This window comes from Xiphias gladius, chromosome 20, assembly GCF_016859285.1.
Source record: "Xiphias gladius isolate SHS-SW01 ecotype Sanya breed wild chromosome 20, ASM1685928v1, whole genome shotgun sequence".
Lineage (NCBI taxonomy): Eukaryota > Metazoa > Chordata > Actinopteri > Istiophoriformes > Xiphiidae > Xiphias > Xiphias gladius.
The window spans coordinates 13,057,303-13,081,172 of NC_053419.1; the positions used below are offsets into that span (position 1 = coordinate 13,057,303).

General features: G+C 40.5%; 6 protein-coding genes across 7 annotated transcripts; 2 read left to right on the forward strand and 4 right to left on the reverse strand.

The window, feature by feature from the left end:
- Window positions 1-305: 305 nt before the first annotated feature.
- LOC120805967 (homeobox protein goosecoid-2-like) lies at window positions 306-1,286 on the reverse strand. Its single transcript, XM_040156555.1, has 3 exons — window positions 1,049-1,286; window positions 710-945; window positions 306-383 (listed from the first exon to the last, which is right to left on the reverse strand). The coding sequence occupies exons 1-3, from the start codon at window positions 1,284-1,286 to the stop codon at window positions 306-308; spliced, it is 552 nt and encodes a 183-aa protein (XP_040012489.1).
- Window positions 1,287-4,077: 2,791 nt separating this feature from the next.
- LOC120806631 lies at window positions 4,078-6,572 on the forward strand. The gene is made up of 2 exons (XM_040157981.1): window positions 4,078-4,314; window positions 5,799-6,572. The coding sequence occupies exons 1-2, from the start codon at window positions 4,185-4,187 to the stop codon at window positions 6,509-6,511; spliced, it is 843 nt and encodes a 280-aa protein (XP_040013915.1). The 5' UTR covers window positions 4,078-4,184; the 3' UTR covers window positions 6,512-6,572.
- Window positions 6,573-7,185: 613 nt separating this feature from the next.
- On the reverse strand, window positions 7,186-10,422 carry rnf185 (ring finger protein 185). Its single transcript, XM_040157982.1, has 6 exons — window positions 9,732-10,422; window positions 8,722-8,740; window positions 8,495-8,607; window positions 8,252-8,306; window positions 7,726-7,843; window positions 7,186-7,634 (listed from the first exon to the last, which is right to left on the reverse strand). The coding sequence occupies exons 1-6, from the start codon at window positions 9,914-9,916 to the stop codon at window positions 7,537-7,539; spliced, it is 588 nt and encodes a 195-aa protein (XP_040013916.1). The 5' UTR covers window positions 9,917-10,422; the 3' UTR covers window positions 7,186-7,536.
- Window positions 10,423-10,862: 440 nt separating this feature from the next.
- Window positions 10,863-13,671, reverse strand: LOC120806072 (chemokine-like receptor 1). 2 transcript variants are annotated; one of them, XM_040156743.1, is made up of 2 exons: window positions 13,617-13,671; window positions 10,863-12,592 (listed from the first exon to the last, which is right to left on the reverse strand). In XM_040156743.1, the coding sequence occupies exon 2, from the start codon at window positions 12,576-12,578 to the stop codon at window positions 11,595-11,597; it is 984 nt and encodes a 327-aa protein (XP_040012677.1). In that variant the 5' UTR covers window positions 12,579-12,592; window positions 13,617-13,671; the 3' UTR covers window positions 10,863-11,594. The 2 variants fall into 2 exon arrangements, with proteins under 2 accessions (XP_040012677.1, XP_040012678.1); XM_040156744.1 differs by lacking the exon at window positions 13,617-13,671 and adding an exon at window positions 12,771-13,267.
- Window positions 13,672-16,889: 3,218 nt separating this feature from the next.
- Window positions 16,890-20,354, forward strand: LOC120806529 (iron-sulfur cluster assembly scaffold protein IscU-like). The gene is made up of 5 exons (XM_040157805.1): window positions 16,890-17,048; window positions 18,886-18,999; window positions 19,342-19,452; window positions 19,572-19,650; window positions 19,752-20,354. The coding sequence occupies exons 1-5, from the start codon at window positions 16,947-16,949 to the stop codon at window positions 19,841-19,843; spliced, it is 498 nt and encodes a 165-aa protein (XP_040013739.1). The 5' UTR covers window positions 16,890-16,946; the 3' UTR covers window positions 19,844-20,354.
- Window positions 18,359-23,767, reverse strand: tmem119b (transmembrane protein 119b). Its single transcript, XM_040157804.1, has 2 exons — window positions 23,287-23,767; window positions 18,359-21,558 (listed from the first exon to the last, which is right to left on the reverse strand). The coding sequence occupies exon 2, from the start codon at window positions 21,540-21,542 to the stop codon at window positions 20,715-20,717; it is 828 nt and encodes a 275-aa protein (XP_040013738.1). The 5' UTR covers window positions 21,543-21,558; window positions 23,287-23,767; the 3' UTR covers window positions 18,359-20,714.
- Window positions 23,768-23,870: the final 103 nt, after the last annotated feature.

Sequence of the window (23,870 nt, forward strand, 5' to 3'; positions counted from 1 at the left end):
CCATTTACAGACTCAAGATTTAGCTTTCAGGATTAGTATTAGCATACGCTGCCAGTACTTCTATCCTGCACCCAGCCAACCCGCTTCACAAATAGGCTAAGACACTGTCTACAGTCACGTAGACGGTGTTTGTTTATTTTCTGGGGAATAAAAAAAGATTTTGTCTGGCTATTATATTCGATAACAATTATATTCGATAGTAAGCAAAATGCCTTGTACATACGTAACTCACTCACACTCACCCGCATACAGATACACACACAGTTCTCTTCATCTGCTGTCATCCATCTATACAGTACAAAAATCTAGTTTTCTGTATTTCCCACGTCAAATGATAGCCTTTTCTGACGCCTCCACTTTGCTCTTCGGTTTTTAAACCAAACCTAGCAGAAAAGTAAGTTAGTTGGAATTTTATTGTTTCAGTGAAATACTGTACTTACAATATTTGGCAACTTATGTATTCACATTTAAATAAATGGAATGACATTAGACACCGTTATCAACCATTATTATCAACACAGACATTAAAAAAAACCATAACAAATAGATTTAAATAATGCTATTATATCCCTTTTCAAATAGAATATTTAAAATTGAACACATTTTGTTACTCCTCATTCACACAAGCATTTTGAGACTTATTAAACTGTTTACTGTGTAAACCGTGTTAGTATTTATTGAAAGGCTGGATGTGACACAGCGGTCTTACCTCTACTCTTTCTTCTCTTAAGTGAGTGTGCTGTGCTAATGTCTCCCTTGTGTTCACATCTGGATACTGGTTCTGCAGGAACAGCTCCTCCAGTGCGTCCAGCTGCTCCTCTGTGAAAATGGTGCGGTGGCGCCTGGTCCGCCTCTGCGCCTGACCGGGTGACGGCTCCTCTCGGTGAGCCTCTCCCAGCCTGCATGGGTTTGAGAGCATCGCCGGGGGCCATCCGTACGGACAGGCTCCAGGGAGGAAATCTGATTTGACGTTAGGGAGGAAGACAAGTGATACTGATGACAAGACCATTTCTAAAGCGTGCCAACAGAGCTGACGGTTTGGACTTACCTTCATGAATGAAGTCATTTCTGAATATGTCCCCACAGTGGGCGCAGTAGCAACAGCACAAGCACGGGTGAGGAACACTCTCTGTCTGGTCTCCAACAGGACTCACTGCCCTCTCTTTTAGACCACCACCACTTGTCCCACATGTCCATCTGTCTCCATTACTATTTGGATATTTGCTCAATATGTTTTCAATAGTGAAAGGAAACTTTTGTCTCTCCATTCTGATTAGTCCATCCATTTCCAAAGAAATTCCGATAAATCACGAGCAATGAAGATCACAGAATATTGACACAAAGCACTTTTCGATTTTTCAGGTTCAGCTGCTCTTCTCCCTCTCCTCTCTCTACAACAGTGTGTCAGGCCCTTATAGTGGAATTGGGAGGCAAAAAAAAAAATAGTAGAACTATAATCCCCCCTATGGACCAGACACATAAAATGGTTGAAACTTAATTCCTAGCTAATCTGGGCAGTTTTGTGAAGAGGTTAGGGAGGACGGCAGATTCAGTTAATCTTGCCTCGTTCCTTTCTCCAAAAGAAATCAGATTTCAGTGCATAAAATGAGAAGTGGAGAGCTCCTAAGATCCTTATTGTTGAGGTTTTAGAGAAAAGGGGATTGCTCGGTATTAGAAACCTGGATTTAAAGATGAACGTTTTTGGTGTGGCCAGAGACTGGTGTATGCTGAATTTGAGGATTAGCTCCTAAATTTATCATCATGTCGCTTTCCTGTTAGGCTTTATCGGCAAATGATCTCGTCCAAATTAGTAGATATGTTCAGTAAATTACACAAGTTGAGGCTGCACTGACAACACGGACACATACTAATTACACTCAGTAATTAGGGAGTTGCTGATGAACGAATGACTCATTTTGCCAGTAGTAGTGATGTATGTGGTCACACTAGAGATTTGCATGTACTGCTCAATACAGATAAGCACAAATGCCAAGGTTAAATTCAGAAAAAAAGGGGTCCCTCCATGCGGTTTGTATTCATAATCATGCATCGCGTGTATTATCTGTGTGGTGCAGTCTTTTCAGTCTGACTTCTCTGACAATGTGCACAGCTGAGGTAAAGCTATTACAGGTTAAATTCATCCCCCCCAACAAATCCTGTGATTTCATACAAGGCAATACATGAATTAATGGATTTCCACAATCTGTCTTAAGCTCCTCTTATAAGGGCTTTTGAAAACAGATAACAATAAACACCCTCCCATCCTTTTCACTTGGGTTTAATAGTGTCCAGATTGTTGACGTATAGTTTGCGGAGCATGTGAGATCACTATCTACAGTTATTGTGGTTCTCAAAAGAAGGAATTGTACCACATCCACATTGGTTCAAACAGTTCAAAATTCATTACTGGGGATTAGAATGATAAAGGTTCATTTTGTTGCAATAAGATCAATATTTGGTGGAAGAAATAACGTGAAGGAAACCACCAGATACGGTTGCATTCAACACCACAGCATTTTATGCTGCCTAGCACTACACTTTGAAAACACACGGTGAGGTGATGTAAAAGGGAAACTGACAACACTTAGCAACTGATATATTTTACTCTCTAACAAAAACAAGAGTGAACCAAACACCAGTTGAGATATACTGACAAAAAAAGCATGATCCACACCAGCCTGAGGCTAAAAAAAGAAACGGCAATTTCTTTTCTGTCTTATCGTGTTGTGATGCTGCATTTTGAAGACGTTTTTTTCTGGAAAATATTACATGGTTATCCCGCAGAATGGTGATTGCTCTGATGCCGATGAAGTATGAGGTTCTTTTCAGTGTAATTATCATAACATGCCCTTTCGGGTTATGTGTTGGGATCAGACATATCAAATGGCTACTCAAATAGCAGGTCAGTGGGAGGAAAAATGAAAAGGCGAATAATAAAGGACACAAATCAAATCAGTACAATTCAAACAGGAGACATGGGATTATAAAATACACCCAGACACCGGCCGTTGGTAAACGAGCAGAGAGCCCCACATGGCATGAGACTATTCACGTGTGAAAAAGCTGAGGGTCCCTGCTTACTGCTGGACCGGGGCCAGAACCTCCCGGGGAATCGGAGAATGCAGCAGGTGTGGGACCAGGAAATGCAGGGTATGAACCTTCCTCTCTGTGTTTTCTCCAGACTTGCGCAGGGAAACGCAGTCACTGTTGAGGGTGAAGAAAACACTGGTCAGATAGCAATACCCTGGAGGGAGTGGAAAAGGGAATGAAGAAAACCACTCTGTGTTTGCAGAAACTACATTACTAGTAACTGTGTAATTACAAATATATTCTCCCTTTTTTTTGTCATATCTTTTCCTTGAAATCCTAAAAGTCTGGCTTCAACATCACCCTGAAGGCTCTCTGAACTAAGGTGCTGTTGAACTGACCATATGTTTTCTTATTTAAGTAGGTTTATGTTACGGAAATTGAACTATACTGTATACTCAGGAGCAGTATGCTAAGTAGAAAGAGAAATCACTCCCATGTGCCAGTACGTATATATTAGCTCAGTGTGCTTTTCTACAAAGTACACATCATTTGAAAGCACGAAGATTCGCGATTTGGTCTCTGTAAACCATGTTAGGATCCCAGAAGCACAGTGAAACAACGGATTCTCATTCTGTAACTGCAGTGTATACAACAGATGACAACAGATGAAATTAAAAAAAAAAGTGAGGAAAAAACTTCTGGAATATGTCTTTTATGTTCGTTAAAAAAAGAATTCACCACGTTTTTCCTCTGTAAATTAGATTCAGTATCACCTATTCTAATTCTGACTTTCTGATAATAAAGTCCAGCTAACTTTCAGAAGAGACCGGGATCGTCTAAACGGCCCAAGAACACAAAAAAAGCGTTTTATTTTACACATCCTATATCAGCGTTGCTTGTTGCGGGGTTCAGTTGCTTCTTTTCACCCGCAGCGGAGCGGAGCGGAGCGGGCGACCGGCGCCCGTGCACAGTCGTGCGCCCCCCGGCGACAGAAGACCACAATGGCCACCGGTGCACAGCAGAGCGACACAGCGCGGCAGACAGCCCGCCACTCGCGATAATTCGCGTTGCGTTGTGCCAGCAGCTGGGCGGAAAAGGCGGGAGAAGTCTGCCGCTTCCGCGTCCGCGCAGCACAGACACAACTGTAGAGCAAAATGGACGATAAGTTAATATTGGCCGTATTTAATTACCCAGAGCTGTACAATGTCACTTTGCCGAATTATCGCTGCACGGAAAGTCGGGCAAATGCCTGGAGAAACATCAGCATCGTACTGGGTCTCCCATGTGAGTATTTGATTGTTTTTTTTTTTTGTTTATCACAACTTTACTGCCAGGTATTATTTGCAAAGCAGACACTGGCGTGGACGACCAAACAGACAGAAATGAGAAAACAAAGGTGTTTCTAGCAGACAGCGGCATTTCACGTGTATCTTCCAGGCAGTTTATAGTTTGTTTGTTTGTTTTTTTTTAATCCGCGCGAGTGCAGCCCGGTGGTGTGGCCGCAGCCGCGCGCACCGTGCTAGCGGTAGCAGCCGCAGCCCGCACGCCTTTATAGGCCGCGTTGCACCGGACGGCACGGTCCGGCTCTGCCACTGCGCCGCCGGCCGCGTGTCCAACACGGCGCGGCGGCGGAGGTTACGAGCTCAGCGTCACGGACTCGATGTGCTTGCCGAGCCGCCTGCTTTTCGTCACGCTCGTCCACACGGCGAAGTCCGCACAAAACTGAAAGCTTCTCGAAGTCTCGTGGAGGCAGCGGCGGCGGCGGCGGAGGCGGAGGCACCGCGGCGTGTTGGATAAAACATGTCAGAGCCAGGACACGGAGGCCCCCAGCCTGAGATGTAACCAGATGTACGGAGTCATGGTCAACGATGTAGCGGTATAAAACACGGATGAACCAACCGTGACCTCCAGACAAGGCGTAGCAACACCAGTATAAATGGAAAAGAAACAGAATGACCTTCAGCCTTTCTTTGTGGGACTTTATAGACTTATAATTAAAGCCTCATTAAAAAAAAAAAAAAAAAAACTTGGGTAGAGTAGTGTTTTGCTACATTTTAATTCCCCTTATAACGTTATAATGTACATACATCAGGCTCTACAATCCCTGGCCGCCTTATTAGATACACCCGTACATTGATTGTAATCCAATACAACAGATCTGCCACAAATTCTACATTTAGAAATATTATTTTGTTAAAACTCTCCAAGAGGTGTTACTTCAACTGTATGCCTTCACTGAGTGTACCGTTCAGTCTAAAACCAAATAAATAGAAATATCAACACTAGAGCTAAAATTTTAAGTTAAATACTCTGTGGACAGAAAACTAATTTGCAATTATTAAGATAAGCAGCTAATAATTTAAGTAATTCTCAAGGCAAATCCTAAAACATTCCATGTTCCAGTGTCTCAGTTGTGAGGATCTGCTGCGTTTCTTCATCTTATTTGTAAGGTAAATTGGATATATTTGGGTTCTGGACCATCAAAACGAGCAATCTGAAGATGTCACCTAGGACCTCAGGATGGATAATGTAATGGGTGTTTTTCACAGTTTTCTGACATTTTATAGAGCAAGCTATAAATCCATTAATTGCGAAAATAACTGAATCCATAAAGAATATAATCGTCAGCTGCAGCCATAATAAACACATCGACGGTTGCTTTATCTTTAATATAATTTTTCCTCATTCCTGTGCATGCATGCATTCCTGTTAATACTCCGGAGAATTATGGGATTTCTTGGTTCTAACACTGATATTTTACTTTCTAGCTGAGGAGTGCAAAAGAAAATGGAAGAACATGAGAGACCGGTACTTGAAGGAAGTCCGAATGGAGATCAAAAGCAAGAAGCAAGGGGAGATCGTACAGAGTAGATGGAAATATAGACAACTTATGAATTTTATTGCACCCTTCACTGGATCGAGAAGTGGAGTGGCAGACATCTGCGGCAACAATGACGATGACCACGACAATCCTGACAATGAATCTGGCAGTGCGGAGGGAGAAACCACATCGTCCGAAGCAGTCAAGACACCGCAGTCCATCACAAAGGTCCCCGTTAGTCAACCTGACCCCAAGCCCCAGGTAGCATTTGTGACGCAGCTTCCTTCTATGTCTCAAGACACACAGATGGCCCAGCTGGCCGTTATGGCCAAGTTGCCGTCAAGCCCACAGAACACCCCCATCAGCAAAACTGGACGGAAACGGCACCTGAAGCAAGAGTCAATTTCACCGCCTTCTTCTCAAAGTACACCATCCCCTACAAAATGGCTGGTCAAAGACAATGGCACGTCATTTCCCACCCGGCCACGGGATGAGGATGAACTGTTTCTGCTGAGCTTTGTCCCCGCTCTGAAGCGACTTGCTCCACAGAAAAGGTGCGAGACTAAAATAAAGATCCAGCAGATTATGTATGAGGCAGAGTTCAACATTGCACAGTCAGAATCTCAAGAGAAACAGACGGAGCCAGAAACACAGGACTAGGCCACACTGACTTTTTTTTTGTACTTTATTCCGTTTTCTATAAACCTCTTCCACAAAATCACGAAAATATCTATTTTTCTTTTTTACAGGATAAAGGGGTTGAGTTTGAAATACATCCATTTCTCATGTGAAACAATTACTGAAAAATAACAAAACTTATTCTACTTTTTAACAATCTCAATATTGAGCAAGTCATCTAAATTTTTCACACCACTTTGGTTTGGTGTGTCTTGATTTGCATATTAATTGGACATGTAAGGCTTATGAGAGAATGAAGTCCTAATAGATTTACACCTTGATAGGAAAACAGACTGTTGATGATTAACATCTTTATTCACATACATTAACGTCCATAGAGTGAATTCACATTTAGAGAAATGGTTTCATGTTAACCAACCAATCTCCATTTTAACTCTGTAATACAGTATTTTACATTTAATTACAGTGACATGCAAAAAACTGAGCAAAATAAAATATATTACCATTCAGAGAGGAACACTGTTTCATAAATTAATCTTTCAACTGCTTATGCTTAACATGGAGGAAGCAATTGATCGTATTAAGCGTGTAACTTAATAACAATTTAAGAATTAAGCAGCAATTTAAAAGATGCCTGTTTCATGGATGATATTTTGACATGTCACAGTAGGAAAAGCACAAGTGTACATCATAAATTAACTGTCACACTGTCATATTTTATAGAAAAGAGTCATTGGTAATATTATTAGTCCTGTACTTTTCCTCCTAAGACAATTCAGAATGTCAGGTGTGAAAAAGGCCTAATGACAATGGCAACCACCATTACGTGGTTCAAATTAAGTTGTTTTTCTTAGATTTAGCACAGTTGAAAAACCTGCTTCATTCAAATCTCACATGGCTAGGTGAAAAGAAAAAAAAAAGAATCAAGAAAACAAAACATTCATGGAGGCAGAATCACGTTGGCACGAACTGTGAAGATGTTTCCTTAATGCCTTTATCTTTGTCATATCTTTTGACTTAACCCAATAAGTTGTCTCCCCATGCATTTATGCAATCAGCAGCCAAAACATAATCACCAGAGCGACAAACAGGAAGAGTCGAGACAGGAACTGTTCATCCGTGTGCTGTGGCGTCCCAGGGGCCGCTGTTTGGGAAATTGTTTAACCAAGGTTACTTGATTTGTTGTTGATAAAAGATACTGAGCAGTCATGGTCAAGTGCGTGAAACAAAAATACCTGGAGGAGGTCTTCCGTCATTGATGTTAAAAGCCGTAGCAAAAATACCAAATGGAAAGGCACCAATTCCAAATGACATTTGGAATCCCCCATCTCCAAAGCCAAATCCTTGAAATCCCTGTAAAACATGAAAATGTGTGTGGATTCTTTTAATGTTTAGCCGAGTCTTCACAATAACCGAGGTACAGTTTAACATACAATTTGTCAAATGTGACGCAACGATGAGTGCACTTTGTGGTCATTGTCAGGAGACACTTCTGCAACTCAGCACTTAGCATCTAATAGATCTCAGTGGGAAATGCCCTTTTGTTAGTGAATAAAGCACAGGGTTGCACCGCAGCACCTACATCATTCTATGTAATGGTTACATCATGAATGCGTAATGTTACTTATCAACTGACATTGCACTGAGGAACTACATACAGCTGCCGCACATGTTTGGAATCAAGAAAACCTAAAAGGTACTCATCCAGAACATCACAAAATCATCTATTACCATGGAAGTATACTTGTGCATAGTACTTACACCACGGTTTTCAGGCTCAGGCCTTTGCCCTTGTGGTCGGGGGGGTGTTCTTTCTCTGTAAAACATAACTGCAGTTTGTAAAAGCCATCACTACACTCACTAAGTTATTACTCTCAATCGGTGTTAAAATATTGCATTACAGAATGTGAATGGAACTTATTTACCATAGCAGTATCATGGGGAGGAGAATCGTGATTACATAATGTGAAGTTTAGAGTCAGCCTGAACTGTAATACTACCGACCTGGGGTCCTGTTGACCCGTGCTTCCCCGCCCATATAAGGGGATAACTTTGTCTCGACTGATGCCAGCTTTACACACTGGACACACTTGTCTGTTGGGTCTGGTCTCCAACCACTTCATAAAGACAAAGACATATTAAGGTGCTAACTACTTAAGTTATAAAGCATCAATTAAAAAAAAATGCATCAAGCATCCATGGTGAAAAGGAAGAAAACAGGTTCAACTTACCTGATGCAAACAAGGCCAGCTGAATGAGGGCAGAGGCAAAGGGTGATGAGAGTTGAGTTGTTGGACAGGGAAGAGGTTTGATTAGTGAAACGTTACATGTGTCCTGGAGCAAATCTGACACACATCAGCAGTGAAAGATGAGGGTGAGCTCAGCTACGAGAGAGAGGGGGAACAACGGAAGAAAATGGCTTCCTGCTTTGGGATTTAACTTCTCTTTCAAAATGAATAACTAAGTTGGCACTTGATATCGGACCAGATGCTCAAGGCCTGATTTGTTCTGAATGGACAAAAGTTGGCTGGAGTTATATTTCAATAGGCGGACCTAGCTACAGAGGCTGGAAAGTTTCCATGAAACTGACCAAGAAGATAAAGTCCAAACATGTTTGCTTACACATGTACTATGTTGCACTTTTTGCTCCTGGCTTGTATATTACAGACTATACTTCACCATATAAACTTTAAACCAGCAATATTAACTCTTCCCCAAATTCAAGTATAATCGTAGAAAGTTGTAAAAAGTAATAAAATTCCTGTTATAACATATAGTTTTTTATTCTAGATGAGTGCTCATGTGTTTATATACGTTGTGTCAACCGATATTTGATATTTTTTCAGCCACACTCTGTAAATGTCTCAGTCTTAGTGTGAGCCCGCTGTTTCTGACATGCCCGGTGCTCTTTGAACACAGACCACGATAATTTTACACCGTTGCTCTTAGAATAAAGAAAATATGCAAATTTCTAAATTGGCCGGATATCAGCAGGCAGCTCGTGGTGGTGGTGGTTGTTGTTGTCGAGTTTTGTTTCACAATTTGATATTGGCCGGCATGATGTGTACCAATAAACTGGTGTGCCTGCTGTTTATCTCTCGTTCAATAATATGAGAAGTAAGATTAGCTAAACTACTGACAGTCTCACTAAAGCTGGGGAACTGGATTCCCTCTCAGCTGCCCGTGACTGAGGTTGGTTATAATGCAAAGCTTAAAACACGACTCAAAGACAGCAACATACCAGAAGAGGTGTCCGCACAGGCTGATCACCGCATCCTTGGCGGTGTCCAGACATATGTTACACTCGAACGTGCTGTCCTGGCTGCCGCTGTCGGCCGCTGTCGAGCTGCTGGATCCGGGGTTCGGGTTTTCAGTGGCCGCAGCAGAGCCAGAGCCGGAGCCTGGTGGGGGGGCGGCGGTGGCCATTTAAAGATAGATCCACTAAACGAGAAGGTGCAGGTGGGGTGACTCCGCCGGCACCCAGCGCTTCAAGATATACACATAGGGAGGCCAAGTGGCTGGGGTTTGTGGCTTACGAATGGGAGAAGACGAGAGGCTGAACTCGAAGCGAATAGTCCTTCACACGAAGAGAGAAATCAAACACAACTCATCGGCTGCTAGCGACCTTACTAGCTAACTTTAGCTAGCGAAGAAGACTGAGCAAAATTAAAGTTTAACCCAATAAAAAGCGGCGAACAACAAACACGGAGGCGCTAATCCAAACTGTCGTTGAGCATTTGATTTTCTATCGGAAAACTGTAACCGAAGATTGCAGTGTCAAGTTCGGAAAATATCCTTACGGCTAGTTGCATCACACATCCGCAGCTCGGACCGGTAGTAGATTCGGAGGAAGGGGGGGGGCGGCTACCAGGAAGTGTGGGACTCTGTCGCCCTCAGTGAGGCCTATCAGGAGCCCACAGCAAGAAGCTCCGCAAATCCATTAACCGTATAATTTGAGATGTTTTGAGATGTTTAAACCCACATTCATAGCTTTTTTTTTTTTTTTTTGGACACTTGCGGGCAGCGCAACAAGCTACAAACACAACACTGGCATGTTACCAGGAAGCAGCCGCAGCACACACACAGAGCAACGTTTTGATTCCTTTGGAGTCACTCACTTTTTAGCTCGATTTTAGCCTCCACTAACTCTGTCTACGGTTTGGTGAAGGGCAGTTATAACAGCTGAACGCAGCTTCTTTGGAGAAAACAGCTGCCTGCTGCTGCTGGAAACCCAGTAAACAGTAAAACCAAAACATTGAGTTTCAAAGAAACTAAAAAGCTCCGCAGAGCTGAGAGTAACAGCAATTCACATTACATTTTGTATTTTATTTTATTGTTTGTATAGAAATATCAAGAGCAAGTTTAATATTTTTTATAAGTTTTACTGAATTTAAAATAATACAAATACAATGATAAACACCAACACTGCTTGCTAGTAGAGTTACATTTGAAATGTAGAGAACTTTGCAGAGGAGAGTTAGAACAATGTGAGTACGTCATTCATTTTGTTCATGTATCAGTTTCTAATAACAAGATTGTTTTTCATGGACATTTCATAGAAGCACATCATTTTTGAAGGTCACGTGAAAGTTTCACTTATGTTTTAATTACACTTAGCTCACCCAAATTACACTGACTTGCAAATAATAAATTTAATTAAATTCAAGACACTTTAGTCGTTCCGCAAGGAACGACTAAAGTGAAGCAAGATGGTTTGCAAACATAACAACACAAAAGCAGTTCATTCACAGACATAAAAACAATCTTAAAATACAAAATATCTGAATGTAAAGATTTTTTTTTAATTAAAATTAATGTCAGTGGCCAATCCATAGCTGACTAGTGTAGTCCAAATGAACAAACTTGATCATTGTGTCATGCAGATTTGATATTGTGTAAAAGTCAGTGAGGTTTTACCATCATCAACATGTGTATATATAGTACACTGTATAACCTATACTCATTTGAGGTTAAACATGCCGTTACATATGTTTTTCTCGATATCATCCAGCTTTGTAATCGTGACCTATACTGTGAAATACTCCATGTCATTGATGACAAAAGTTTCAAATTAATTTTAGATAATTTCCATCGACTCAGACCTTCACTGATTAAAACCACCTGTACGAAAATCCTCCATCATTGCCTCCTCTATCCTCGACATCAAAGACCGCTTTAGGGTTTGTTTAAAGTCATTACCAATGAAGACATACAGAACTGGGGATATGAAACTATTTGCTGCCGCCAGGGTGGCCCCCACCTTCATCCCGGTTTTAAGTATTTCCAGGCTGTGGTTCTTCAAGTCTAACTCCAGAAGAACAAAGGTATGGTAGGGGACCCAGCAGAAGAAAAATGACAAGATGAGCGCCACCAGGACTTTGTAAGGCTTTGTTGACTTGACAGTCAAACTTCTGAGCTTCACACCAAGCACAGAGCAGCAGAAGACAATCATTAGGAAAGGAATCAGGAACCCGCATGTGAATCGAGTCAGCACCACTGCCTTGTGTCTGGAATAGCCCATGTAATCCGTGTGGCACTGAATGACTGAGCCATAGACTGTGGTTTGTCTGACGATCAGTGTGGGCAACGTTAGGAGTGCAGAAAGGAGCCATATGACGACGACAGCTCCAGATGCTTTTTGCACTGTCCGGTGGTTATGTGACCAAACAGGAAATGAAATCATTATACAGCGATCAGCGCTGATCAAAACCAACAGAAACACACTGCAGTACATGTTGAGAAACAGGGCAGAAGAAGTGACTTTGCACAAGACCAGTCCGAAAGGCCAGTGTGAGGTTATCATGTAGAATACTTCCAGGGGCAGAAACGCACAGAAAAATAAGTTCGAAATAGCCAGACAGAGATACCAGGTGGTAATGACCGTTCTTTTCATTTTGCATCCACAGATCCAGATCACTAATGAATTTCCTCCGAGGCCAATAACAGTTATTAGGATACTGACTGCCATCAGAACACGAGTCAAAGGAGACGGAGCACTGCTGAAATAAATTAGGCCAGCTGTGGCGGTGGTGTTCTCAGTCTCATTCTCTGGAGTGTAATCTTCATATTCAGTGTAATCCATATCCATGCTTGTTACTTTTCCTGTAATAATAAGCAAATTGTCTTTCTTTATAATCATATACACATATAATCATAGATAATTATAACAGTTCACAATTTCATCCAGAAAATATATTGTAGTATATCATATAAAACACATGTATGTAAGTAATCACATCTGTCTCGCCGTGGAAGCAATCACTTTAAAGTGCTTTCTTACTGAGTCGCTTGCTGTTTTAGCCGCAACTTCCCACTTCTGTTTTCTGGGCGGTGTAACTGACAAAATGAGAAAATCTATGAGAATTACTATGTAATGCAACAAATGAGAGTCTGCTGCCTGCCATCCACTCACTTATCGAAAATATCTTTTTTGTTTGTGGATGATACCATTTTCAGCAGTTGAAGAGGGTTTACTTGGCTACAGAGGGTAACATAACTGAAAAAAATTTGTCTCTCTAATGCTTCTCAATGGGTGTTTCAGGTCTTGCAACAGCCTAATCTCACAAAGGAGATCCCCCTTACACAACCACACAAAGCGACCAAACCACGAGATCACATTCATAAACCAAGGGTGGATCTCTAGACCATTTTACCAGAATTGTATTGTGGGCAGAAACCTTTACGAGGTTTGTTGTAACTCAGAGGACATTTAGTTTGTTTATTTTAGACTACAGATCTGTAGTTTTTAAAAAAATAAGATCAAACGTCAAAGATCAAAAAATGCAATTGTACACTTCATCGTTAAAGTCAAACATCATCAAAAACACAAACACACACACACACACACACATAGAGATCACAACTAAACATCCAAATTAAGTCTTAAATTAACCAATGTCTAATTAATGCTAATAATCTGTTAGAAAACATAAACTAAAAAAAATGTTTGCGGTAGAGACCATAAAATATACCTCACATATATACCCTGCTTGCTTTCAAATCCAAACTGATCATCTGTGAAGATAAACAATTCTAATCTGTCTATCAGAATTAACCTTATAAAAGGATATTAACTAAGACTATAGACATACATGGATATGTATCACTACCGAAAATTGCACTGTACCTTTTTAATCCTTAACCAGCAGTACTGAAAGCAGAGTCTAGTGGATGACTGATAATACCAGAACAACAAATGGCAGGAAGAGGAACTTTGGGCTTGCATAATTTAAGTGTTCGCCATGGGATCATTTCTACATATTTGAAAATGTGAAAGCTTCTACATCCAAGTGCTGGAGTGTCAGTACATCTTTTACAAAAAACAAACTGTAAAAGTTAGATATGTTGGCAGTGAGATTTCCTCACCATCATATCACAACCCATCAAACAGTGGTGGTTTTTGTTGTTTGTTAAGGTTTTCATAGTCATTCAAATAAAGGAATATGGTGTAAAGGTAACTGTATTGACACATTTAAGGTCAATATCTTCAAGAGCAATATTATTGAGGCCTGGAATTCCTACCTATATTCCTGCTAATGTGACATATTAAATACATTCTCGCATCCTTGCAGTAGTCAGATTTTTGCTAATTTATTAGCAATTCAACTTTTCCTTTCACTTTTCACATTTACAGTGTTGCTATAAGAAAACATTCCTGTTTAGTTCCCAAAAAAATCCTATTATCCAATTATTCGACAGAATAAAAGCTGAGTACATTATTTTCAGTCAAAGAATAATCACAAGGGAACTAACCAACCAATCTGTGTGATATAAGCAAGCATGTCGCGTTTATAAAAAAGAGTTATTTATTCCCCGAGCACTGACCTATACCCATCTTTATATATCTCACAATTGTTTCTTGACTTATTGTGTGGAAGAAGTATTTAGATCATTTTATCAGGTAAAAATACAGATACCACAATGTAAAAAATATTAAAACTGCAACTAAACAATTTGACATTTTTCATTCACAATTTTACTTTAGAAACAGTACAGAATTATTACAAGTAAAATATACTTGAGTATCAAAAGTAAAAGTACTACTTATGCTGAAGGGGCCCTTTACTCTCATAGTGTATGTAATGTTATAGTGTTGTCATTACTGATGCCTTCATTTGTAAGTCTTAGGTAGAACTAATTCAAAATTGGATAGCTTACAGATGTGGAAAGCTCAAGACTGTACTTCTTAACATTTCTGCTTAATATTTCTACTCCACTACCATTCAGAAAGAAATATTGCACTCCACTACATTTATCTGATAGCTACAGTCGCGAGTTACTTTTCAGAATATACTTTTAGGTAAGACTTTATTCTGCAGGTCCATAGGGATTAACAAGAAACAACAACAAACGACTTGAACTAAAACAAATAAACATTCATCCCTTACTCACCTTTTATTGGAAACTTCATTCTTTATATATGTTGACTGTAGACACATTTTACATTTTTGCATGCTCAGCTGACGTGGTGTTACTAAAAGACTCTCTAAGTTACACTGGTTTAAGATTTAATTGGTTTTAAGGAATTGGAAGGTGGAACATTCTTTCCAAGAGACTTCCCCGGAAATAACTAGGAATTTACAAATCCATGGAGTAAATTTCTACCAAATTTTACATAAAAACGTGCATTATAAAAGTTTATAAAATATGATGCACTGTTAAAGAATTGACACCTCAGCAGTATGTAAAGTTGCTAAAATTAGCTCTAGGTCATCCAGCTACAATATTAAAGTAGATATATAGAGTTCTTTTACTTTTGTACTTTTTAAGTGTAATTTTGAATGCAGAAATTTTAACAGTTGTGAGGTATTTTCACAATGTTGAATTGCTACTTTTACTGCACTGTACTGTAATGTAATGTATAACAATCCACCATATTTCAAAGGTGATATGTTAAGTAAGGACGTCTCACTCTGTCGAGTAACTATAGCTATCAAATAAATGCTGCTAAGTGAAAAGTACAGTATTTGCAAATTGCCTCTGAAATGTTGTTTGGTAGAAGTATAACTTAAATGGAAAATGTAAAAGAAACTTTGCTCGAAATTGTAGTTGAGTAAATGTAACGCTACTTAGTTACTTTCCACCGATGCTTCTAAGGATGGATAATATCAGCCAATAAAAGTCAACGTGATCATAAAAAGTAAGTTAAGTATCCTCGCCTTGAAATTAGAGCCGAAATAATTAGTTGATTAAATGATTAGTTGATTGACAGAAAAATATTCAACAACTTGATAATTTATTAGTCGTTTGATTCATTTTTCAAATGAATAACAGTGAAAAAAAAAGTCAAATATTCTCCGGTTCCAACTCTTCAGATGAGAGACTTTGCTGTTTTGGGTTTTTTTTGCTATAAATCATTGTAAACTGAATACCTTTAGGTTTGGGGTTCTTGACTGAACATAACAAGACATCTGAAGACATCACCTTGGACTCTGGGAGGTTGTGATGGTAATTTTTTTGCTTTTTGTTTGACATTTCATAGACTCAACAGATTACGCCAGAGAGGCCAGAGACTCTGTGTGTTTAAAAGAGTCTTTAGCCTCTCTGGGATAACCTAGTCCAGATTAGACGTGGTCTGATATGGTCTAGATGTGAAAAAAAGCAGTGAAATCGCCCCCTTTTTTTTTTTTGCATTTTCACAAATAGAATGACGGTTTCACATATTTGGAAGTGGCTTTCGGACAGCATTAAGGTTTTACCTCAAATGTCTAATACACTTTCACAAAAGTGAGAGGTGCAAAAGGCGGAGACTGCACTGAAGATCAAGTTTCCCTTCAATTTCCCCTGAAGGAAAATGGTCCATGCTCATTATCATAACCCGACCCTAACCAGCCCACGAAACAGGAGGCAGGAGTTGCCATATGAGGCTCTGAAGGAAAAGAATGCAGTCCGGTGGTGCTTGTACAGCCGTCAAAACAGCAAGTCTGAAGCACTGTGCCAAAAGTGAAAAAATACTTCAGTTTTGAGTCAGCCAGTGCTGCCCAGCCAATGCTGGGTCAGCACTGCCAATGCTGACCCAGCGCTGGCCTACTATGGTAGAGGATGATTTAAAACAGTAGATGGTGTTTCGAGCCATTTTCAGCCAACGAAATGCTGACTTTTATAACTTTAATAAGAAATGTCAAAATCAACACCAGCATTGGTGCGTTCACAGTACAGTCATACCATTTAGTCTATAGCTCAAAAAACAGGCTTAAATGTACAGCACCTCTTTAACAATAGGGGAAAGATCTGATCCTCGTTATAATTGTCAGTTGCAGCCCTACTTGCAATAAAATGTTTTTAAAACGGTTTAATAAATGTTCACCGTGGATACGCATTATTACGAAAAGCTGTTTACCCTCAACTTGTTAGATAAACCGGACATGCGCAGATCCCGCCCGTGACGTCAGGCCTGCTCCGGCAGGCTCTAGCTGCTCTTCTCTTTCAAACTGCGTCATTCCAGCTGTCTCTCAACATGGCGGGTACCGTGGCGAACAAGTGTCTCAGCCCTCTGGCTTTCCTCACCAGGAGGCTCTCTGCTCCGGAGTTCATCACCCAGTGCTGCTACCACAAGAAGGTAAAAACACCCAGTCTGTCACGGCTTTACGGAACGGGGACGGGCGACGGTGCGCCAGCCGCTGTTTGACCTATGTTTACAAATGTTGCAGTCGGGTAATTACAGTTCGATAGTGCTAACCTGGCTCAGGTAATGGGGATCGGAGCTGGTTAACCAAAAGAAGTGAGCTTATCTGTCAGGGTCTTAAAACCGTTTAATTCCGTGTTCAAGCAAATAAGCAAAACAAGGGGCCTCAAGAGGCATTAAAAAGGATTAAATCTCACTTACTTAGATCCCAATTAAATGAACGTGAAGAATTATCATTAGTTAATCAATCTGTCCATATTAACACTCTTATCTGATTCCAGGTTGAATCAAGGTAATTATATCATTAGTCATTATTGTTACATACTGATGGGAAGTACTGGAAAAAATGTTATAATAATAATAATAATAATGAGTAACTACAGGCTGTATCATCCCTACTGGTTTTCCATCATACTTTCATACTTGTGATCATGAAATAGGTATTAAATTAGATTGTGGTATTGTATTAAATAGGTCTTAAATTTAACCTTGTGAACCCTACAGAAACCCAGTACATGGTTGCCGTTATAAAATCCCCTAAATTACATCAGATTGCTTCCTCATGGGTTACATAGCAAACCGATGGGACTGTGACAGAAACAGATAAATTGTCACTTATGAAACACCAAAGACTTAACTAAAACTAGTTATTTGCTTAATTTGTTTCATAGATGGTTAGCAAGTTGGAGACCAGAATGACGTCACTAATCTGCCAAAGCTTTGATACTTGAGTCACATCCAGTTAATAAGATTTGAGGGCTGTCAGTATGGTGCAAAACAACAGTTTGGTAGACAATTTGTAAATGTTCTGTAATACCTGTAGAAAAATTGAACGTTTTTCTCGCCAGTGAGGCATATTTCATTTATTTATCTAACACAACAATCACATTCAGATGTTTAGTTTGAGTTTCATTGTGTGACTGTCTGACGCAACTGGGAGAAACTGCAACTGGAAATCAGAATCACAGAAACATTCAAGTTGAGTTGGTTTATGCTTGTAAACAGATGGTTTGTATTCCCTGGATATTAATATGTTAATATATATAAAATATACCTTTTATTGAAGGGCTTTTTGTGCCTGTGAAGAAGTGTAACCATGAGCCATTAACTGGTAAACCTGGCTTTAGAGTCGACATTCCATTTGGCAAATCGGTTATGGATGTGCTATTGCTATGTATCTGCTGTCGTTTGATTGATGTGGACAAAAAAGTTCCATTAAAAAGCTCTGAGATCATAAAGAGATGTAATGTAACTAATTTTATTCCACACCATAAAATTAGTTATAAAATGCTGAAGGATCATAAATATGTGGATAACTCGGTTTTTAAGAGTAAACAAAAACACAGACATGCAGTAATTTCAAATCCCATGAAATTTTGTGTATTAAATATAGTCCTTTTTACAACATTCACTGTGATACAAGCTCAGCCAGTTAGTGTTTTCTTGGTCAGAATGACTCAGCACAAACTAGGGGGAGCGGGCAGGATGCAGGCATTGGTATAGAGGACAATGAAATCCAGTCCTAATCTGTTTATTTCAGTCTCCCTTACGTAATGGAGGAAACTAGTCGTTGTATAACAGTGATGCACAAGATTTCTAGACATTTATTTTCTGATTTGTTTTAGAATGGAAAAAGCATTCCAGGGTGCGACTGCCGTCTGGGTTCCTGTCATTTATTTTAGTATTACAAAATACTGTCTACAATTTGCTAAAACCCACTTTGGTAAATTGTTTCCTCACACATTGTTTTTCTTTTCTCTGTTGTCTGAAGGTGGTTGATCATTATGAGAACCCACGTAATGTGGGCTCACTGGACAAAAACTCCAAGAATGTTGGGACTGGCTTGGTGGGAGCTCCAGCCTGCGGAGATGTAATGAAGCTCCAGGTATGTTTGTCACTAAGTATGGATGGATTACAGCCTCTTGTATACACACAGAGCCATTTGGGCTGGATTATAATAACACAGTAGAAGTGGGAGAACCACACAGAGCACTGATACACTACATTCTTATTCTACCAAGTAGATGGCGCTAAGTCTTTCATGATTTGGTTTAGCATTGCTATAAAGCATCCCATGTTATTTTTTTGGATAAACACACTGTGCAAATCACCTGAACGGTAACAGGAGCAATTCTTTTAATCCACTGGTTCACAATGAAGTCATCCCTTGTAGTTGCTTTCCCACTTTGGCACTTGAGTAAAACTGTAAAAACTCTCATTTTGACAGATTGAGGTGGATGACCAGGGGAAGATTGTGGATGCCAGGTTCAAAACCTTTGGCTGCGGCTCTGCTATCGCCTCCAGCTCTCTGGCCACCGAGTGGGTGAAGGGCAAATCTGTGAGTGAACACACTACAGACATGACACTCCTCTCTCACTTCTTTTGTTCTTCTTCTTTATTCCGCTCTGTTCAAGTTTTTCTGGTTAATTGAGCGACAGTATGTGCTTTTCTTTTCAGGTGGATGAAGCTTTGACAATAAAGAACACTGACATTGCCAAAGAGCTCAGTCTTCCACCGGTTAAACTCCACTGCTCCAGTAAGTCTTCACTGAATTCCTCTAATGATTTTCTTCTTTTCCAAACTGTTCCACACACGTATGTGCAGTATCTTCAACCTTTAATTCCTGTTCCTCCCCAGTGCTTGCGGAGGATGCCATCAAGGCTGCTCTGGCTGACTATCGCCACAAGCAACAGGACGGCCAGCAGGAGGCAGCCAGGGCCAGCAATTGAAGAGAGCGCTCTCGCTCTGAGCTGGAGGCCACTGCTTGCCTCCCACTGCCAGGAAGAAAAGCAGCAGTATTCCACTTTCCTGCAGTACTGATAACGCACACCTAATATATTGATTACAAGTGCACCATCACCAACCCTCTGTAGCACTGTTACACCATGCGTAGTCTGTGGTCCTCTAACCCTGCATACTTAATCTCTTAGCCTGTCACGTAAACGCACAACGTGAGCACTGTTTGGGTTGTTGGTACAAAGTTGAGCCTTATTTTTGAGAATGTTATATATTTTAAACTTTCGAGCTTGATGAGTGTTTATTTCAAATGGTGTGATGGAGATATTGATTAAAGCTAAGAGCTGTTTAAGTATCCTGTCTGCACCCTAAGCACTGACCTTTTGATATGCAATTAAGCAAAGTGATTTGAAACAATTAAAGGCTCCACTGGTTTTAAGTGTAGTTTAGGATTATTTAGTACCGCTTCCTAGAAAGTCTAAAATAAAAGTATCCTGTATCATGTTTTGTTTCGAGTGCAATTTATTCCTTTTTACTGAATTTGCCCCTAAGCAGGAATGCTTAAGGAATTTAAAAAAAAAAAAAAAACATAAAAGGAAATCATTTTTATGCCAGATATTAAAGACATTACTCCGTGAGACATGTTTACAAAATGCAATAATGATATATCCAGTCAGAGGAAAGCTTTGCTGCACTTGTCTTTCTTGCACTGAACAAAAAAGAAAAATATCAAGTGATTGGAACTTGGAAACTTTTTTTTTTTTCCTTCTTTGTAAATCTGTGGAAATCTTTGAAGTTTACAGGACAAATTGCCACTGGTGGATTCAGGTGGAGAACATATTCAGGTCCCAGTGTTAAGAGTAGTTAGAAGGCAGTTTTCTCTCCTGCGATCAGCTGAAATGTAGCAGAGTCGTGAATATGCAGAGAGGAGGGCTGGAGACTCCTGTCAATCAAAGGCTCCTGCGAGTCATCTTGCTCTGGAGGACTCAGCTCTGGGCTGCCTCCTGCTGAAGCCGCGTCGCTGTCAGAGAGCTCCCATGGCTCCTTTTCCTCAGGGAGACTTGGTAGGTGCTGATCCAGGATGCTGCCATCTGGTTTAGAGCTGTCCTCAGGACTACAGTCTGTTACTTTCTGACTGAGGTCACTTCCCTCTGCAGCATCAGTAGATTTGTTTAGCGTGCGCAGGCTCTTGGCAGCCTTCATGATGTCGGCCTGGAGCTGCTTGTGAGAGTCCACTGGCTCACTTTCTTGCTCAGGAGCCGGTTTTTCTGGCATTTCCTTAAATAGTTTAGCACCTCCGGTTTTGTCTCTGTGGTCCACATACATTTTCGAGGGGAAGGAGGAAGGGTAGTAGGCATTGACCTTTCGCCGGCGGCTCATGAAAATTGCCCCACAGATAATAAAGAAGACCAGAAGGATGAAAGTGGCAGCAACAAGGATGAGGAGCTTGTTCTCCTCCAGAAAGTTCACAAGCTGACTCAAAAAGTCAGTTTCCACATGGATGGGGCGAACAGGTATGGTTTGGTACTCAGAGAAAGGGTGGCTGGTGGGCAGGGAAGAAGTTAAGTTACTGAGCTCTTCCTCGTCTGTACTTCCCTCCAGAGAACTGTAAAAAGGTAGAGGTGTGGCCAGACTGCTGCTGATGCAAAACACCGCAGCCAGACCAATGTGATGAAGGGCCATCGGGAGCATCGTTTCCCCTCAGGATCTGTAAATAACAGTAAACGTCAGTGACTGAAATGTCAGTGGCATATGGGAAGATAATTTGTGCCTCTCATGTAATGTAACACTCGAGTCACAGAACTAAGCTTCCGTTTTTCCGAACAATAAACGATCTTTTAAAAACCCTGTAGGTTGTCTATCAACGCTTACCACTGTTATGAAGGTATTTCCAGAATCCTCAAAGACTCTTCTGAACATCCGGATGAAAAAAATATTCAGTCTGCTGCAGCATAAAATAATATAAAAAAAGACCTTTCGTCCATCCTTGAAGTTGTGCCACCGTTTCCTAATCCAAAGTAGATGGTAGCAGGAAATGACATGTCTGTGCTCAGTTTGTATGTGAAATAAAACTATAAACAGATTTTATTTTCATTTATATTTGTCTGTATCAGTGCTTCATTGCATTTTCTATATTTAATATAGGTGCAACATGGGATATGTGTTAAATATCATTTTTATTGTGCAGCAGACTGATTATTTTTTCACCCACATGGTTAGAAGAGTCGGAGGATTCAGAACAGCGGTAAGTGTCATTAAATGCTCTGGTTTCAGCAAAAAAGGATTAGTTCTGTAACTCGAATGCAATACTAATACATGAGATGCATAAACGGGGCGTAGTACATAATTATACAGAGAAGTAAGGATCCATTTGGTGAAAACATCCATGTAAATCTCCCTCAAACCTCCAATATTGTATACTGGAAATAATTCTACAGCATAACAACTGAGTTTAGGCATAATAAAGTAATTTTCATGTGCAATGGGCAGTTCCTAAATATGATAATTTTGTATGAAGGTTTAATATGAAGGTGACATGCAATATAACTTAATTGGATTGTACCAAAACAATAATTAAATCAATCGTTAGTCTTTGCTAATTCGCCAAAAAGTTGAATACATTGGCTTTATTCCGTCTTGGCCACAACTTTTTACTCATTCAGATAAGATGATTCTACTAAACACACATGCTGCAAAGTAGCAGAAACCCAGAGTACAGAATGAAAAAGGTTAGGTAAAAAAGGCAAATAAAACCAGACTCATCTGCATAGCTACATACCACAAACGGATTATTGGAATGAATGATGAACCGATACTTAAACTCTGCTTTAGTCTGGTATAGTTTTTTTGTTTGGATCACAGTCAGCTCTCTGCTCGGTCTGTGTGTCACATGGCAGTCGCTCCCACACTTTCATCCTTATTCTGCTGCATCTGTGTGCAAGCTGGGCCGCACGAAACTCTGCTCTCATCTGGAGGAGGAGGGGTGGGAGTTTGTTGTTTTTTCCCCAAGATTAATCATCTCCTCACCCCAGACCAAATATACATGGCCGCACATGCCTGTGCATAAATATGTGCACGTAATGTGGTCATATGCACACAGACAGACGCACAGTGATCTTCACTCAGCAGATTTTTAAAAAGCTATGAAATTTATAAGAATGACCTAGATCCTGTCTTTTGTCCAGGTTAATGTTTAAAACGTACACAAAGTTTTGTCTTTAACTTTTCATAGCCGTGCTCTTTATTCCTGAGGCTGGAGGCTGCTCTGAAGGCATCATGATGCTGTCACACCACCCGCTTCAAACTGTCATATGAGCTAATGGGATGTCAAGAAACCCCAATTCTGCTTGAGTGTGCAACCTTCGATGGAAAAAAAATACAAAATAAGAAGAATTTAGAGAAAAACCTATACGAAATGACAAAACATTTTACTCACCATCCGCTGTAGCAGAAGAAGTGACTCTGTGATGGAGGATGAGTGAAACCAGTCTGGAAAAAGTGAACTGAGAGATAGAGAGAGAGCACAGCAAAGAGTAGCGAATGCTTGCGGAGCCACACCACTTCTGCAGTTTCAGATTTCAGGCTGGAGGTTTGTCTGGATAGTACCAAAAAAACGATGTCATTAACCATGAGGAAAAATCCCTCCTTCTGCCTCGCCTCTGTTCTCCTCCCCCTTCAGTTTCCCTGACAGTGTCTGAGCTCTCCGGCCTGCGCACAGATTGTTCTTGTTAGGTAGGACTTTATAATGTGCTGTGGGGGCAGGGTCCTCTCCCACACTCTCCTGACTGGATGTGCCAGACCAAGACAACGAAAAATAAATGGCTGCAAAAAACCAGCCCTCAAACATCACCATCATCCTCATCCTCATCATCCTCATCATCAGCAACTTCTCATCTAAAATATCTCTCCAGGATTTCCTCAGAAGGAGCCTGTGATTGACACCCGGGGCCCTCCCCTTCAGCCTCTCAGCCTCTGACACTGATGACTAACAGCAGACCTCCTGAGGTAAAAGAGAGTCAG